This window comes from Nematostella vectensis, chromosome 1 (assembly GCF_932526225.1).
Source record: "Nematostella vectensis chromosome 1, jaNemVect1.1, whole genome shotgun sequence".
Classification (NCBI taxonomy): domain Eukaryota; kingdom Metazoa; phylum Cnidaria; class Anthozoa; order Actiniaria; family Edwardsiidae; genus Nematostella; species Nematostella vectensis.
In genome coordinates, this window is record NC_064034.1 from 11,326,095 (window position 1) to 11,344,203 (window position 18,109).

At 40.2% G+C, this 18,109-nt stretch overlaps 4 protein-coding genes across 4 annotated transcripts; all 4 read left to right on the forward strand.

The window, feature by feature from the left end:
* The first annotated feature begins 23 nt into the window (after nt 1–23).
* LOC5517469 (U3 small nucleolar ribonucleoprotein protein IMP4) lies at nt 24–3,963 on the forward strand. Its single transcript, XM_001637438.3, has 9 exons — nt 24–158; nt 258–366; nt 454–537; nt 748–857; nt 1,438–1,570; nt 1,723–1,877; nt 2,394–2,488; nt 3,140–3,210; nt 3,328–3,963. The coding sequence occupies exons 1-9, from the start codon at nt 156–158 to the stop codon at nt 3,435–3,437; spliced, it is 870 nt and encodes a 289-aa protein (XP_001637488.1). The 5' UTR covers nt 24–155; the 3' UTR covers nt 3,438–3,963.
* Nucleotides 3,964–4,391: 428 nt separating this feature from the next.
* Nucleotides 4,392–7,794, forward strand: LOC5517402 (mediator of RNA polymerase II transcription subunit 20). Its single transcript, XM_032361862.2, has 5 exons — nt 4,392–4,537; nt 4,779–4,921; nt 5,369–5,532; nt 6,658–6,747; nt 7,146–7,794. The coding sequence occupies exons 1-5, from the start codon at nt 4,524–4,526 to the stop codon at nt 7,350–7,352; spliced, it is 618 nt and encodes a 205-aa protein (XP_032217753.1). The 5' UTR covers nt 4,392–4,523; the 3' UTR covers nt 7,353–7,794.
* Nucleotides 7,795–8,436: 642 nt separating this feature from the next.
* Nucleotides 8,437–10,645, forward strand: LOC116601170 (leucine-rich repeat-containing protein 4C). The gene is made up of 4 exons (XM_048728592.1): nt 8,437–8,883; nt 9,427–9,659; nt 10,246–10,317; nt 10,392–10,645. Exons 2-4 carry the CDS (start codon nt 9,430–9,432, stop codon nt 10,465–10,467), a joined length of 378 nt encoding a protein of 125 aa, XP_048584549.1. The 5' UTR covers nt 8,437–8,883; nt 9,427–9,429; the 3' UTR covers nt 10,468–10,645.
* A 94-nt stretch (nt 10,646–10,739) lies between these two features.
* LOC125556784 (probable glycoprotein hormone G-protein coupled receptor) lies at nt 10,740–14,466 on the forward strand. The gene has a single exon (XM_048728584.1). The coding sequence runs from the start codon at nt 11,404–11,406 to the stop codon at nt 12,475–12,477; it is 1,074 nt and encodes a 357-aa protein (XP_048584541.1). The 5' UTR covers nt 10,740–11,403; the 3' UTR covers nt 12,478–14,466.
* Nucleotides 14,467–18,109: the final 3,643 nt, after the last annotated feature.

Consider the following 18,109-nt stretch of genomic DNA (forward strand, 5'->3'; position numbering starts at 1 on the left):
GGGTATCTTTTTGGTAAAAATCGAACTGGGAAAATCAATCATTTCATGATCGCACTTTTGCAGGAGGTCTTATTGTGGGCTCCCTGTGGAAGACAATCGGCTTTCGCCTTAGCCTTACCCCAGTCCTTCATCTAGAATCTATATTCCCGTCCAAGATGGTGGGTAAACGCACGTGAAACTCTGTTTTGTCGAGTTTTTTGTCAGTATCTCATGATCCATAAGCTATGCATCGTCTTAATATCGCTTTTTCTCCATAGCTTCGAAGGCAAGCCAGGTTAAGGAGGGAATATTTGTACCGAAAATCACTAGAAGAGCAAGAACGAACGATTTATGAGAAGAAAAAGAAATTGAAGCTTTCTCTTTCTGGTAAGAGTGAATTTAAGTTATACTCTATATTCTGAGGTATCCATGATTACGGAAAGAAATTAACTAGGTGACGTTTTCTTGTTTTAGAGGGAAAGGCAATTCCTACAGAACTGCGCAAAGATGAAGCTGAATTAAGAGAAGCAATTGAATTCGATGACGAGAAACACGAAAGTAAGTTTAGTTTAAGTACTTAACTTAAGTTCCTTATATTAAGTATAGGTAAGTAATACTTCTACGGTACTATTCTTCTTCCAAAGACCATTGCTGGTGTTGGATCTTAGTTTTTCTACAAATACCAAGTTTTGCAGGTTTAGCAGATTAATCTTTTTTTTTTTCGAAAAATTAAAGCAACTCTAATATATTACCCTCTAATGTTCCCAGAGGTTGGAAGCCATATTGATGATGAATATGCCTGGGCCGGTGTTGAGGATCCAAAAATCATGATCACAACTTCACACAATCCAAGCTCAAGACTGAAACAGTTTGCAAAGGTTTAGATAAATATCTGTCTATTACTGTTAATGTAAAATGCATGTTTTCTAGTCTCACCATTCAGTTATGTAGCAACCCCCTTGTAAGACCTAACATAACTGACTGAATTGTATTCTTGTTCTATTGTTTTGTTTCCTATTGTCTTGTCTGTGGTGCTTCAGTCCAATAAGGCAAACTCTTAGGCTGTGATCCATGTCTTGAGGAAACCCTGGGATTGACATTAACAAACCAATAAAGGGTTTATACCACAATAGGTCATATACTATAAATCATTCAGATGTCAGCTATTATATACTGTATATCACTTATTATCGTGGCTCTCAGTTAATTATTTTAGAGTTATGGACTTACAGCGCAACCAGTAAAACCGTGAACACGTAAAATATCAGTGGCATGCTTATTGCATATCAGACACGAAAATTCAGAGACTTATACTTGTTGAGACATGTTTCTAGATGACTGTTTGAATATCTTGCAAGTGATTGGTCGGAACCAACATTTCATACATATTTCAGGTGCTCACAGTTTTATTGGTTGCGCTGTAAAAGTCGACTTAATGCTTTTTTTTTTCATTCACAGGAAATGAGACTTGTGTTCCCAAACAGCCAGAGGTTGAACCGTGGAAATTATGTCATGAAGCAACTTGTAGATGCATGTAAAGCTAATGATGTGACAGATCTTATTATTGTTCATGAACACAGAGGAGAGCCAGGTAATTTATTTTACCTTCGTTGACATGTTTGTTGTTGTTATTTTGACACCAAAACCCAGAACACAACAAACAAAAAGTCAGATGATTCTAAGTGCAAGTCATCTAGTAGAAACTCATTCAGTATGTAATGTAATCTATTTGTATTCTGATAGATGGCCTAGTGGTCTGTCACTTACCGTTTGGTCCCACGGCATACTTCACTCTCTCTAGTACGGTCATGCGGCATGACATTCCCAAGATTGGTACAATGTCAGAGGCCTACCCCCATCTTATATTTCACAACTTCAAGAGCAAACTAGGAGACAGAGTAAGTATAAATGAACTCACTTTCTATATCACCCTAACCCTCAGAAAGTGAGAAAGTTGTCCATCAGCAGCAATGTCTGACATCATATCTCATTTCATTGCTTACCGCACATGTCTGCATTTGTCATAGTGTATTTATTATTAGTTACATGGTAATCTTATTATTTAAATGGGAATGTAAAAAAATATTTGAATGTTAAGTATGAATTCTAGAATGTAATTTAACATTGTGAGACAGTACACAAAAGTTATGGCAGCTCTACAACTGAAAGGCACTTATGGGTAGTAGTTATATGTAAAAATGAAGGTGGTAAATAAACTTATGTAATCGCAGAACCATATAGTAATTACTTTTAATCATGTGTTTAAACTATATTTTAAGTTTTATAGTTGTTATAACTGCACTTTTGCACTGTAGTTTTCCAGATGTCTTAGATATTTCTAGCTAATATTAAATGTGTTTTTTTTTTGTAGCCATACGAGGTCAAAATTAACTAATAGCTTAACCTTTTTTCAGGTCAGGAATATCCTCAAATATCTCTTCCCTGTACCCAAGGAAGATACTCGTCGAGTGGTAACTTTTGCAAACCAGAGCGACTATATCTCATTCAGGTGACCATTTTGTATACAAATTTAAAAAATAAATAAGATAGTACAGGTACTCTGATTGTTGAGATTAGTCACTTTAATTACAAGATGAACGTCATGTGGTGACACAGCATAAAATCGTGTAAAGATAATTTGTGCATCATCAGTGAACAACCCTGTGAATTCAGACAAGAAAACATTTCCCAGGTAGATAGGAAATTGCAAAATAAGTCCACATAGATGAACAACCAAACAGTAAAGTAAATATTGCTTCGAATTTGAAGCCAGTTTTCCGGTTTTTAAAACTGTTTTCTGCGCACGAGCTGACATGCACTGGAATGACGCCATTAGTATGCACTGTTGTGAAGTTTTTTTGTCTTTTGCGTAGGATTAGAAATAATTTATAAAAGAAATAAATCATTATTTTTGTGCCTTCATTGGGTTTTAAAACCTTGGTGTTTGGTTGAGGAATTCCCTCGTGCTCCACTGATCTGCTCTCGAATTCTCCCAAACAAAAACACCTTGGTTTTCAAAACTCAATGAAGGCATGCATAGAATATTTTATTTTTTAAATGATGAGACAATGATACATTAATGTTTTTCAGAATTTTGCAAGTACAAATTCTGTTGTTTACTTATAATAATTTGGCTAAAACCTATATATACTTTTTTCAGGCATCACACATATAAGAAAGTTGATGGACAAATAGAACTTTCAGAAGTGGGCCCTAGATTTGAAATGAAAGGTAGGACAGTTGGTTATGAGTATATATTTTATGAGTGTGTAAGAGCTTGTTTGGTTTTGTTTGTGATGTTTTGTGCATTTAAGTGTCATATTTTAATTCAAGACATTTCTTTTTCAGTTTATGAGATTAAACTTGGGACTGTAGATCAAATCGAGGCAGAAACAGAGTGGCGACTAAAACCTTATATGAACACTTCTAAAAAGAGAAAGGCTCTCAGCCAAGAGTAGTTCTAGTGAAAGGACTAAGATTAGATTGTAGAATGGAGAACCAGGGCAATAGGATTTTAAAATTTTGTTTATCCAGATAAGCATTTTCTATTGAACCTGCTTGCAATCAAAGGTAATCCTTTACTGCTGTAATTATTTCCTCACTCAAATTCACACCACAATTGATTCATGAAAATTAAAATCTTTACAGTATTTTGTGTGAGCCAATAGTCTCCCGGGCAGCAGTTTTTTGTGTCGGTCTTGCAATGTTGCATGTAAACCAACTACAGTACAAGAAAAATGATAAAACTTGGCCATACCAAAAGGGAAACTTCTCCCAATGCAATAAGGTCATTTTTGGCTTGTAAATTTTTTCCTTTGCCTTTTTTAGGGGGAGGGGTGGGGTGTAAAAAATTCTGTGCCTTTTTCAACTCCCCTTATCATACTGAGTAACTCAACCCTGGATCTTCCCCCCTGGTAACAAGATACTAGAAACACTTGACAGGATAGGCAACTATTTGGTCAAAATAAACATGATTTAAAGTGAGGTGATGTAAATGTTATGCAAGACAAAAGGTAAATATTCTTTAAAAAAAATTGCCATGTGTATTTCAGCATTACATATTTGTTAGCCTGCGTGCAGCCAGAAATATGGAACTATTTCCGGCTGCACGCAGACTACATATTTGTGTGCTAGGAATACAGATATCCTTAAGCGTAGGGTGGGGTACTCTTTATATCATGAAGTTAACATGTTCAAGAAAAAAAGGGGACTTCACCAAATCCTTCATTTTTATGCGGCAATCAGGACTAGGATGAACAATAGTGTTTGTTAGGCAAAATTCCAAGACATGAATGAATCCCCTAATTTGATGAAAATGCCAAGGAGAACTCTGTTCCTCCTGCCCTTGCTCTATAGATGTTTTTCAGTATCAATCACCAGCCCCACCCCCGCCTACCCATGTGCAATATTTGCTCTGTAAGTAATCCTGGCCTTCACTTACGGACGAGGAAGACTAGGGATAGAAAAAGTCCAACATGGCGGACTGTGGACAAAGAAACGGAATTTAGAGTTTGCCAAAGGGAAAACTGTTTTCCTTTGCCAGGATGGGGGTTTCTCGGTAAATATTGTGATCCTATTACTTTTGAATGTTTAGTATAAAAGATGTTTCAAATGGTTTGACAGTATTTCACATCTTTCGACATTCATAAGATTGTTATGTTAAAGTATCGTAGAAAAATTTAATTACCAGTATGCATAAAAACACAGTCGCTTAGAATATTAATATCTACTTGTGTGTGGTTCTTTATCTGGATCAATACAGTCTGAGAAAGTTAGTTTTTGGACACATCATTTCTCAGAGTATTTCCATTGGAGTTATCCGAGGGAAAAAGCACCCAACAAGCAGTGGAATTGCTTCAGAAAAGGGCCGAGCTTCTTGGTGCTACAAAGACTTGTAACTGGTGTGTTGACTGTGAAACTTATCAAGCAACCTCCCTTCACAGTAAGTGAACTAGATTTTAGTTTGTCTGTCTCTGGCATGAAGAAAATTACTGTGATTGCTGGGAAAGGCGCCCCAGCATTGATTTGATAAGATAAAAAAATAAATAATAAATAAAAAGGTTTTCAACAATTTCTAAGGAGAACAAATCCACTCAGAACCATATTGAAACAAGCTTTTAATAAATGCTTGGCAGGAAGTACTGTCATTTATCATTCCTTCCTGTTCCCCTGATCATCAGAGACTATAACGTGCAACGCATGCAGTTAGATAAAGCCCCCTTATTCTGTAGAGGAACTTATTAATATTTTCCTCTATAGGTGTACTAGCAAAACATAATAAAAATAACTATAACTGAAAAAATAGCTGACTTTTATATCTGAGAATAAAATATAAATGAATAAATGGATTCTTAAAGCATACATGAATATTTTGATCTTCTTTTATCAGCATCTTCAAGCAAGGTACTGCACCTGGTACACAGTACCGAACACCCATACTCATCATTTGTGGTGTTAGAGAGTGGTACTTGCCTTGTTGCACAGACAGGCTTTGATTCTCTCATGGTGCGCCTTAAGGCTTTTTATACACAAAGAAAAGCTGCCAAGATTGAGGTATGAACACTAATAAGTAACTGGCAAGTATCACTACTTAATCTCTATACCGTTAGAATATTATCAATCAGTTTAAGATTGATAGCTAGAAATGAGAAATTGAAATGAGCTTACCTTGTTGTTGTTGCTCTTGAATGTAAGAGTTAATTACTGAGAGCCGAGGCAATAAGCGGTATACATCCCGAGGCCGCAGGGTAATTAACTCTTACATACAAGAGCAACAACCACAACAAGGTTCCTTGAAGACACAGAATACCTTTTCGCAAGTCGAATAGTTTCTCCCGGACTTTGATATTGTCGGAACGATCCTTTGAACAACAAGCCATAATATTACGATTCTAAGTGAAGAATAAGTTGAGAAGAGAAAGCACAACAGGTTTCCGGAGAACGTGAAAACCAACACGGTGTGGGCTGTTCATACCTATCAAGAGTGGGCAGAAGTGAGAAATTAGAACCAGAGCTGTGGCAGAATCGGATAGTTTTGTAAGTTTCGATAGTATCAAAGGTAATTCATTGTAGTGTTGATGAAGTAATGATAGAGGATGTTTGTAAGGTTGATAAAGTCATAAAGAGCCAGGGCGAAAGTGGCAATAAACCCCTAAAAAGACCTGCAGATGTAAGAAATTAATGTTGAAGTTTGTCATTTTTATAGTCCAATAGATTTTGGAAAATTGTAAATTTAAGTTCCAAATGGTTGGGTTTTGATATTCAGCATGGAAGAGTGCAGGTAGTCAATTGATTGAATTGCTCATTATAAATGCAAGGGATGTATACGAGCTTCCCCGGGATGTATCTATATACATCCCTTGCATTTATAATGAGCAATTCAATTCAATTCATCAGCCCTGCTCTTCCCTGCTGAATATCAAAACCCTCCCCGGGCTCTTAGCTACTTGCATATTAATGAGGTTTGTACGTGAAATATAGCCCTACAAAAAAAACAATGGAAACCATGTCAATTATGTAATAATTGTTATTAATGTTATTGTTATATTATATAATTATGTATATATAATTATATTTATTATGTATATATATATTTATTAACTTAGAAGCATTTTCTTATTATTCTAACCCTTCTTTCATGGTAAATCCATAGCTCACATTATTAAACTATTTGTGCAGGTGAAAGGACCAAGTTATGAATATGGAGATTTCATCTTGAAGATTGGGCAGATCTCGCTTGGCCCAAGTGTCAAAGGGGTATTGATTGAGGTAGGGAGATTTTAAAGATATTGTTATAGATCATTTTCTTCAACTCCCATTTTTCTTTCAAGATAATTCAAAACTGACTGAAAATACCTCTTCTTTTCAAGAGGGTCAGTACTCAAACACTAGTTGGTTCAACTTGAAAACCTTGCCCTCTTCATATGAATATTTCTCTTCAATATTATTGTACATTCAGAACATTTCAGCCTATGATTGCAATTCTGTCTGCCCTTATTCCTTTCCTATCCTTTCTGCTCTCCCCTCACTATGGGCTCAAATAACTCACTGCAATAGAGTCTCTGTCAACAGCTAATGTGTCACCCTAGCCAAATACTGAGATTTAATCACATAATATGACTTCCAATAATAAATACAAACTATGACAAAGTGTGGCTGTCTCCTAGGTGGAGTACCTGCCTTGTGAGGATGTGGAGCAGTGCTGGGGGTTGATCAGTGAGTTCATAGCAAGCTTCCTGGGCACTGCCTTTACTCTACCATCCATGCCTAAAACATCCAACAAAGAGACTGGCCTGTTTACAGTTACTGATAACATATTGCAGTATATAGATGTGTTCAAAGTTACAGGAGGTTATCGGAAATCACAGAGCTGATTGTTGTGACAGTGGCTTGATTGACAGAAATTGGTGCGATCAAAGTGTTCATACCCACAAAAGTTTTGATGTGTGCTGCGTTCATAGTCATCCTTGTAAAGTCCTTGTGGTAAATCTACAGACTTGTTTTCTTATTTATAATATACATGCCAAAATTACTCTATTCAGAATGGCCGAGAGCAGTATAGTTTTGGAATGGACTAAGAAGTGGACTCTTTCCGATATATTTTAACCGTTTTCGTCCAAACCCCTACCATTTTTTAGACAAATTATGCGGCCGTTTTCTATCAAATTTTGCCTTGTATATTATAAAAACGTAATCATACGATTCCTCGTTCGATTTGAAAATAATTTCAAGTCATGAGTTATACAATAGTTCAAATAATGTACATTTATATAAGTTACATATAAATTAGCATTTAAATAAAAACAATTAATCCCTTTTATTGCTAATATTTGTTTATTCTTAAATTAGACGGCTCCCAAAAAGAATTTTTTTTACGTAATGTAATGAAAGTTTCGTTCAAGGAAGTTTAAATAAGCAAAAGTAATTAAATTTATATTTGTTGGAGCTATAACAAAATAACCAATCTTCACAGTATATTTGAGTAAAAGGATTGGAAGGAAAAAGTGCCGCCTATTATATCTACCGTGGTTGGAAGTGCTCGGTGTTGCGATTTGGTTAGCTTGTCAATAGACCAAGAGCCATGCAAGGTGCTGGATCGGGATAATTATGAGAAAGTGCATCTCATACTGATATTTATCAAATAGATCTGATTCACGGTTCAATTCAACGCCTATTACTAGTCCTTAATCAGATGAAAAATATTTTTGCACAAACATGTCTAGGAATAATCTCAGAACAAATTACTTTTTAGGTAGCAAACTATCGCACACTCCAAAAGTGAGCGCCAAAAGTGATATCTTTCCTTCACGCATAGTGAAATATTACCCATCTACTTTTTCTCTGTTTTTTTTTTAATGACTTATTCATTGACTATCAAAGGATCCATCAGAACCAGATAGCTAATATTGCAGGCCTAATATTGCCTCCCCCCCCCCCCCCCCCCCCCCCGCCCACCTGGCGCCCGTTTCTCGAAACACCCAAGAATTTTCTGGCCCGAAAACTTTATTTTGCATTTTTTCCTTTTGGAGAACCGCTTTTATGTTTTATAACAGTTTAAACTTCCTCGTGGTTCATATTCCAACTGATTACGCTCAAAAGGGCTATTTTCGAAGTTTTGCTAAAGCCAGAAAGTTGCCCGAAAAGTCTCGGGTGACTTCGAGGTACACGTTTAGATACCATAAATTTTATAAGAATTAGCAAGCTTTTCAAATTTAAGGAATGAATCGTTTTCGGGAAACAAGCTCCGGTATTGACACATATAGAGCAAATAACGGTGACAATTTGATATAGCGAATGTTTCCTGTTTGCAATAAAAAGGCGATGCAATAAAGTTCGGTGAAATAGATCTATCAAGTTAGATACTCAAAGACACCTGGTTCTTGAGAAGCGAAACACTTTTTTAAGGTAAGGAGTTAGAAATACATCAACAACCTCTATAATGTGTCTGTTTTGTGTCTATAGTTTTAATGTTTAGTTCTTTTCCATTTTGATGAGGCCAATCGTTAGGTTAGCCTGTTTATACACAACTAATTCTATTTCACTCATTGTTCATGACTTAAATCTAGTCCAGATTCCGGAAAATTCTACGCGCTTGCCTGCAGTATGTCATGTACTAGAGGCTTGTTAAAAATACAATTGTATCACATTGCGGATGATAGCTTATAAGTAGTAACAGGACTTCAAAATTCCCATTAAGAGGAAATGAAATAAAATTAATGTCTCTTTCAACTAGGCTTAAGTTCGTACGTCCAAGTATAAGAACAAAAAAATATGAACAGCGTAAATAATAATTTTCATGGGCTGCTGTATTTTAACGTACGACATTGTACAGGCCTAACTTCGCTTCTCTATTTTGATGTCCACTTCTTTATATTTTACATTAGTTATTGTTTACAAACTCAACTATGTTCGTAATATTCAGTTATTTAGTATTCCTCCATTTTATAGCATATGATTGCTAAGAGGCCTTTATCGATCTACGTCATTCTTTTAATCATGACTGCGGCCGTGACGTCACTTCCGGTTTATTGCCCGGAAGCTGGTAGTTACACAGCACCAGGCGGCTACCCAGAATGCCGTGTTCTCAATAACGTAACACACCACGTGACACTGAAGTGCTTTTTATGCCGTTTGGAAGATCTGCGGAACTTGACGATGAATGGGACAACAGTGAAGCACCTGTAAGTATGACGGGTTTGACTGTTTGGTTTGTAGGGTATTTCAACCCTGTCAATATACGCATGTATTATAGTTTTATTGCTAGGAACAAGGAGGGCGCGAGTACGACTTCTCCACCCCCTCCTCCTTCCCTACCTCCCAACCCCTCAAAGGCCAAAAAGCTGTAATTTCTAATCGAAACATTGTCAGCTAGAGAGGGTGTGTCAGATAACACTTTTTCATGTGTTATATGTTTGTTTGCGCACCCCCTTATCGCCCCATGACAGGTTCTCTAATAAGGTTCTGGATTCCGGATCCTTGTGTGTTCCATGTGGGTTTTTCCCGTGGACTCTGGTTTTTATTTTTGTTTTCCAGGGTTCTTGTTTTTCGGATTCTAGCTTCAGTCTTGGATTCCGGATTCTAGTTTATGGATTCCGGATTCCAGTAGCATGGATTCCGGATTCCAAGTCTCATTTTTTCATGGATTCCAGATTCCGGATTACCTTTCATGGGGCGACCCTTAGCAAATCCTGGCTACGAACCTGCAAACGGTACAACTGGCTAATGTTCTTACACGTTTTCAATTATTTGTTTTCTATATTATTGTAGTGACCTCTCTAGAAACAAGTTGATGATTGTAAAGACAAACTCCTTCTGGATGATGAAACAGCTGACATACTTGTGAGTAATTCTTTTAATTCATGATAACAAAGACCTTCTTTATCTACTAAAAGGGCAAGCTGTTGGTGTTTTAGATCGTTAGCGACGAGTGGCATACGGAGCATCGAGAAGGGAGCATTCACAGGTCTGGACCATCTCGTGGAGCTGTAAGTCAAGGTCAACACACGAACCTTGTTATTCAGTATTATATCAGTATCATATGACGTCATTCATCGTCACCAGTCTTCCGCTTGCAGGGGCAGGTTCAGTGGTTCCTATAAGGGGGCGGAATCATAAGGATTTCAAGATATGCTGGCCGCTTGAAATTCTTCTTCTCTGGATTTCTTTATATTTCCTGTTATTATGCCAAATAACTGAAGATGCGGGAGGGGGGGGGGGGGGGGGCGCTCGGCGCAACCCCAGATAAATATACATGCTAACAATACAACGAAATTAGTACTAGCATTGCAATACCAGCCCAGAAGTTATACTTTCAACAACCCTAGCTTTTGACTCCACAAGAACTAGCCATCGGGCACTGCCAACGTCATCACCACAAGTTAACGCTGTTCAACTTTTACACATCACTATCGAATTTATCAGCATCAACATCGTCGTCGTCATTGATTTTGATATTATGATCCACACAAGCAACACCGTCATCATAATCATCTTTATAATCACCACCATTTAATAATCATACCTATACTATAACCATCTCCATCATAATCATTCTTACCATTACCACCAGTACAAATATCCTCGACCATACAATCCATAGAAGATTACGAGATACATTTATATAATCACTTTTCTGATACCACGCGTAGGAACCTCGCGTCGAATCGCCTTCTGATTTGGGACACCGCGCATCTGGCTTACCAGGTCCCACGCCTTTCTATTCTGAACGTGTACAACAATACCCAGTTCCTACCCAACGATGATATCTTCTCTTTGCCAAGACTACGCTTGATACAAGGCCTTCTAACAGTATCAAAAGTCGAGTGTCACGCCTGGAAAAACTTTAGCATCATTCCTTTCTTGCTCTCTCAAATAGACAGAATTGGGTCAAGCAGACATAAGCACCCTGGTGAACTTATCACCACCATGACTGGCAGCTACTACATTCCTGTCGAAAAGCACATCTGCTATGGACTACAGGCCTCATTCATTCACCCAAACCTAACACTGTACAAAAAACACGACTTCGCAGTGACGTGTAGCCCGTCAACCTCTTCCATTGGTCCCTCGTCGCTGTACAAATTCGTAGAAGGAAATCGTTGCTGGAAAACTATGAACGCTATATCGTCCGTCACTTTGGCCTTGGGGTTAGTAGGAATTGTATTCAATGCCTCTGTCATAGTAACAACTCTTCGGTGCCGCCGTCTTCGTCGAAATGTGGCGTTGAGTCTCATGTGCAACATCGCTTTCGCTGATCTTCTCACAGATTTGTACTTGGTGGTAATCACTTCCACGCGTCGTGCGCAAACCTTCATAGCGTACTCCCGTCTGATTTCAACCCCTTTCTTCTGTGAGCTCATCAGTATCCCTATGATTACAGGGCTGTTTGCCAGTCTTTTACTGTCGTTTCTACTGACGGCTGAGCGATATTGTAAAATTGTACACAGTTTTAACTTCAACCTTCAATTTAAGATTGGACGGTGGACGAAGTGGTTTACATTGGGCGTTTGGTCTTTCACATTTATATGCGCTATCTTGATCTCCACAGTGAAACACATAACGGGGTGGTTTGATTCCATGTGCGCACCCTTGCGAGGCATCCATGGGTTCGACGTCAGATTAGTGATTTTAGTTATCGCTATTCTTGTCTACGTCACTTGCGCTTCACTTTACTTCAAGATCTACAAGACAATTAAACATTCTACACAGAACGTTGGCATCCAGATAGAAGGCAAACTAGCACGGAAATTTGTGTTTCTGATCACTTCGAATTTCCTGTTTCTCGTCATGCCGGTCGGAATTTCCTGGTTGATCGTGGAGGTACCTTCCGGAGTCGGAGCAGACACCAAGCAAACGATTTGGAAAACCTTGAGCTATATCTCATTGAGCCTCAACGCAGTTCTTAATCCATTACTGGTGGCGTTTCGGCATAGGTTGTTCGTGCGGGAGTTTAAACGTCAGTGGCGATGTGTTATCGTGGTTGCTCCACTTGCTCTATAACCTGCTCATAGTTTAGGCATCATTGGCAATGTGTTGTGGTGGTTACCCCACATGTTTGATTATGTGTTTATAGTTTAGGCATCAGTGGTGATTTATCGTAATCACACCACTTGCTCCACACACGGGCACTCCAAATCTTCCTTTCTTCAGGGGACGGCTACAATCGGAGGTTCGACGCTACCTAGCTGAATTTGAGCGCAAAGAGCGATGCGTTGACGACACAGTGGACTACGACCATGACACGGAACAACACTGGTGGAGGACTATCGAATTCCTCACTCGCGTCGGACAACCCCGACCCCAAACCTACTCCGGCATGCCCGACTGCTGTCCCGGGAGATAGAGAATCACCCTCGCTGGCTCCAGCTCCTGTCGCCCGCCGAGTAACGCTACGCTGCCATCGAGGGTGAGGCCCTCGTCGTTGCTTGGGGCATGGAACAGACCCTCTACTTCACACAAGGGTGTGGCCACCTTATGATCATCACTGTGATAAAGATCTTCGGCGGTCGTACGCTGGATGAGATCTCGAACTCGCGACTTTTCTGTCTCAAGATGCGCACCCTACTATGACGTTTTGAGATACACCACCTGCCTGGAAAGAGCAGCCACACAGCAGATGCCACGTCTAGACACCCATCCCCATCACACACGGAAGAGAAGGCCCCCCCCCCACGCTCAGCGAGTCCCCATGACGCCGCAGAGATTGCGCTAATGACCACCATACGGGATACTGCCCAGGAGCTAGGTGCCATCTCCTGGACCCTCCTAGCGCAGGAAACAGCCGCAAACGTTTGCATGGGCGATCTTCTCTATTGAGAAAGGAACCCAACTTAGCAGAGATGACCCAACCCTGGCAAACTTTGGACCCTCTACGAATCCGTCTACCAGGAGGAGGGCGTCCTCATGTACCAAGATCGACTGGTGATCCCCCCATCCCTACGACAGCCGGTGCTCCCGAGCCTGCACACTGCTCACCAAGAAACCTCAACGATGGAACAGCGGGCCCGTTCCATTGTATACTGGCTGGGCATGACGAATGACATCCGTGTTACCAGGAAAAAATGCCACGACTGTAACAGGAGCGCGCCGTCACAGGCCAGAACCCCACCTTTTCCCACTGCGCCGTCATCAACCCGTTCGAAGTATTCGTTCGGGTATTCGAAGCAGTGTTCGCCGACTTTTTTACTTCTTCCGGCTAGGTAGAAGTTCCCCAGCCAAGAACAACCTTGCAGGAAGTACAAGATCAATTCGCCATCTCCCTGCCTTTTTCGCCACGTTCGGTGTACCAGAGCAGCCCTCGAGTGACAGAGGCCCAGGGTTCAACACCAAAGCTACGGAGGACTTCCCACGTTGGCCTCGGACTGGAGGGGGGGGGGGGGGGGGATGAAGGGACTACCGCTGACTACCGCTGACCGGTACGATGACTCAAGTAGACCGCTGACAGGACTTCTCGGTCGGTCATCTTGGATCACGGTCATACGGTATAATTTGGGATACTCACTGACTCATAATCGTGAGTTTGTTACTTTAGATGATTAGCCGATTGTATGTATTAGATTCTTAGTTATCATCGTTTGTGATTAAAGACATTTAACGATCCACAATCGAGGTGTTTTTATCAGTGATGGTATTGGCCGCACCACTTGCTTCATAACCTATCCATAGTTTAGGCATTAGGGTTTTTCAATCCGCAACAAAACAGAATCTAAAAGCGATGCCTCCAGGCAATTAGTTTGAAACAGGAGAGTGCAACCAAAAAAGAAATAGCTCAATTTGTTTGGGAAGCAACAACAATAAGGAAAAGTGCTTTGTAATGAGAACTATATAATGACATCGCTACAAAGTACGATGATAGAGAATTTATTGTAAATAGAAATATAATTGAAAACCAATTGTAAATTTAGTTTTTCAATATGAATGTATTTGGGGCAACGCCCGTGAATCAAAGATGAAAAGGTGCCAAATAAAATTTTGAACAATTAAAAAAAATAACCTGTTCATAGTTTAGGGCATCAGTGGTAATGTGTTGCAGTGGTCACCCCACACCCTTCATTACATATTAGTGTTGGAGGACTTGGAGTTGTTAGTCGGTGGCGATGTTGCTGGTTTTCAATTACGCATGTATTTGAAATCACTTAAATGCGTAAATAGCTTTGCTTGATAAATTTCGTGTATACAGTATCATATTTCGCAGTATAAGTGCCAATGTTCCTTTTTCTCTTTTTTCCCCACCCTTTTAAACTCGTGTAACAGGGCCTACAGCAGGACCCCGAACAAATCCAGGGCTTTTTAGGAACAACACCATTCCACCCCACCCCACGGCAACCGAAGCGACTTTAGCAAGCACATCTACGCAGGGGCGGATCTAGCTTTTTGCCAAGGGGGGGACCCAAAAATTTTCGCCATTATTTTACCTTCGATTTTGGAATGCACAGACACAATGAAAACAATAGAAAAGGCTGCCCAAAGGGGGGGGACATCTTACCCCCCCCGTAGATCCTCTACTGCCACGATATCTAATCTTTAAGTGGACTTTTAGATTTTGTATTTGACTTAATTCAATAAAGCTTACGCGTATTTGCCAAATATCCACTTGTCTGATCTTAGTCCACGCTTCTCCTTCTAAGCCATTTAACTTTCACCGTTTTAGAATTGCAGTAGCTAAACGTACAATTTGAGACAATCCACCAAATCATCATGCCTAAGGGTTAAATATTAATTAGTCTTGAGGAAGACCCCCGAGGGGGGGGGGGGGGTCTTCAGGGTATATGTGGAAATTCTAATGAAATTTTATTCTAATAAAATTGCTACCCTAAAAAAAACACCTCAGAATCCCTGAAAAATACGATTTCTATTTGTTTTTCTAGCAACCCCCCTTATTACAAATGTGGCCTACCTTATTACAACTGTGGCAGGTTATTACAGATGTGGCCTCAACAACCCATTCATGCTTACCACCATGACTTATTGCTATGTTTCTACGAGCGCACAATTTTGGTCGAGCCAACAAAGTCGGAAAGCATATGCAAGCTTGCCAAACGTCTTGACTATACTTATTATACTTACGGTTGGCAAGAGACCTTTTAGGACTGAGACTGATCGCGGTCTACCAGCTAATTATCTCCTTAGAATGGCTACTTTTCCTAATCTCGTCGTCGCCATTCCAGAATCGGAAGCAATTATACAGTGCCCCTGAGTGATCTATAGGATAATTTCATTGGAGATGATAGAAACACCTCTTGTAAAACTAAAAGAATGATCGTGTTCTTGCGTCACGTGTGCTCACAATGCTCATATTCCCGTCTTTAACACTCTTAGGCTAAGTTCAAACGTTGTATTATCCATGAACCGTATTCAATGCAAAAGCGTGCAAATGATGATGAAACAATCGACTCTATTCATTTAATTAGTGCGCCGCTCGCACCCAAAAAGTGCCCAATAAAATTCAAAACTTGTGACTGTTGTCTTGAAAGATTGGTACAAAATGTTGACTCTCTAAAACAAGATCCTAATGTTGTCTATATAACAGCAAGGGTGGTAGCCAAGATGTTTCGAGAGGTGGGAGGGGAGGGTGTGTGTGTCAGGGTTGTAGCCGAGGAATTCTGAGAGGCGGAAAAGGACGGTATCTGGCCCAAGGTATACTCGGATATTAGCATGACGGCAGGTTCGAAGCTTTGTTTGTCTGGGGGGGGGGGAATTTTGTAGGTTGGAAACTTTTGGATAATTTTGGGTGAAGGAAACATTGTGGGTGGTATCTTTAAGGGCTCCTTTTTTAACCCGCTGCGTTAGAAAAAAACTTTTTCTTTGTACACTTGAAGCAGAAGGGAAGCGTCACTTTTCTACTTAGGATAATCAGTTGATCATCATAATCATAGTGAAAAAAAAAACACTTCGGAATATGTGGAACAGTCAGGCAAAAGTTATCTCAATTCAACCATTACCCCCTTTGTCTCCCCGATCCTACCAACTCATATTTCTTGAGTTTGAAAGGGGGAGAGATGAGAAGCTTTGGTCCGTTCTGGATTTTTCTCTCCGAGTATAGACATGTTATAGATAGAGGTTAGGTATGATTTTATGATTTTGGTGGCATTTTTTTTTTACTAATATTTTTTTCATTGACCTTATTTCTCATGCATTGTTTCCTTCGTTTTAAGGATCTCACCACTCCCTCCCTCCCCCCCTAAAAAAACGATCCACCACCGCCCCACCCCTACAACCGCACCACCTTCACACTACCCGCATAGATATAAAAGCCAGATGGAGACACCAACACGTGATTTGTCCCCAAAAACCGAGAGCCATTTCATTTAGGCACTACTGAAATGAATAGCGTCGCGTGGGTGGGCTCATTACTCCGCTAAGATAGAATAATAAACGAATGTGAAGATTAGCTCTGCGTAGGAGGTTTCCAGAACCCTCTTCGTAGCGATCAATTTATCGTGTGTTTTACAAAGGACGAGAGCGGCAGCTGTGCGCGCTGAGATACAAACTAATCAAGGATGCATCAATTTTGATCAAGTTTCACTTTTTGCATATGTATCATGATATTGTAGATATTTAGCCAAGTGCACGGTCGTCGGTAGATTTTTATTGACGTCTTTCCACGGCCGCCATGATGGCGGCCGTGGTATGCGAACTCCGTGTTTTCGGGGTTTTCGTGCGGGAAAAAGTATCAAAGCCTAGAGGTAGGCTAGTGCTCAAGGTAGCGTGTGTCAGGGGGGGGGACAAGGGGGCAAGGTGGGGAAGGGGGGTTGTTGATAAAAAAGCAGCCCCTCTTCTAGCCAGAGTTGATACTCTCGAGGAGATCTCCAAACTAATTTCGCCATTTCACTAGCTCGAAATATCTCGTGTCTTAAAGTCTCTGATGACAAAACCTGTCGACCTTGACTGACATTTATTTAGTAAGGAGCGCCGTCGAGGTTGAATGTTCTATGGCGTTAGTAGGTCGTTTATAAAATATAGCAATGATACGTAAAAGCGCACGATTCAGTTCAACCAGGTTAGTGTTCTTACAGACTATGCTGAGGGAAATCCAGGAATTTCGAAAGGGGAGGGGGAGATGGGTAGGGGGAGGAGGTTGCTCTCCTGGAGCCACTGATACTATCTCAGTCCAAGCCACCTACCTAATTTGGATTTGCTCCCAATATTAGTGCCCGCAGTGCTCTCCAAAATCCCGAACAGCGGTCCTTCACTTGTCAAAATCTCGTTTTCCACTTCGCAAACAGCAACCTCGTTCCCGGGGTCTTTTGGGCGATTTCCACAACATAGAAGCGAGGCTGTAACAGCGTTTAAAGCATGCGCATTGCGAATTCACCTGTCATTCTTTCATAGCAATCGTAACTGAAAACAGGGGCATATATGGTATCCCCATAATAACACATGCAAATATCATGGCACAAAACAGCAGAAAACCTCACGATTCGAAAGAGGTTCATTTCCTTGTTGTTTTGGTGGGCTAAAATCTAATTGCGTCCCTAAAACCGATAACCAGATTTATTTTATTTCTCAGATAGGAAAACGTAGACAAGCAAATGCACCTTAGATGACCGAGACTGTTATTTTTATTTTTCAACCTTTGCGTATCATAGCGTGAAAACCCCAAGGACTGTGAGGAGGTTAATGATTTCGGTTT

Bases quoted from the DNA above. Each gene is read 5' to 3' on its own strand.
- LOC5517469 (XM_001637438.3), top strand. The intron at 538-747 runs GTAAGTTTAGTT...TAATGTTCCCAG, and splicing joins CGATGACGAGAAACACGAAA to AGGTTGGAAGCCATATTGAT. The intron at 858-1,437 runs GTTTAGATAAAT...TTTCATTCACAG, and splicing joins GACTGAAACAGTTTGCAAAG to GAAATGAGACTTGTGTTCCC.
- LOC5517402 (XM_032361862.2), top strand. The intron at 4,922-5,368 runs GTAAGTGAACTA...TTCTTTTATCAG, and splicing joins TCAAGCAACCTCCCTTCACA to CATCTTCAAGCAAGGTACTG. The intron at 6,748-7,145 runs GTAGGGAGATTT...GCTGTCTCCTAG, and splicing joins TCAAAGGGGTATTGATTGAG to GTGGAGTACCTGCCTTGTGA.
- LOC116601170 (XM_048728592.1), top strand. From the start codon at position 9,430: ATGATTGCTAAGAGGCCTTTATCGATCTACGTCATTCTTTTAATCATG. The intron at 9,660-10,245 runs GTAAGTATGACG...ATATTATTGTAG, and splicing joins GGGACAACAGTGAAGCACCT to TGACCTCTCTAGAAACAAGT. The intron at 10,318-10,391 runs GTGAGTAATTCT...TTGGTGTTTTAG, and splicing joins ATGAAACAGCTGACATACTT to ATCGTTAGCGACGAGTGGCA.
- LOC125556784 (XM_048728584.1), top strand. From the start codon at position 11,404: ATGACTGGCAGCTACTACATTCCTGTCGAAAAGCACATCTGCTATGGA.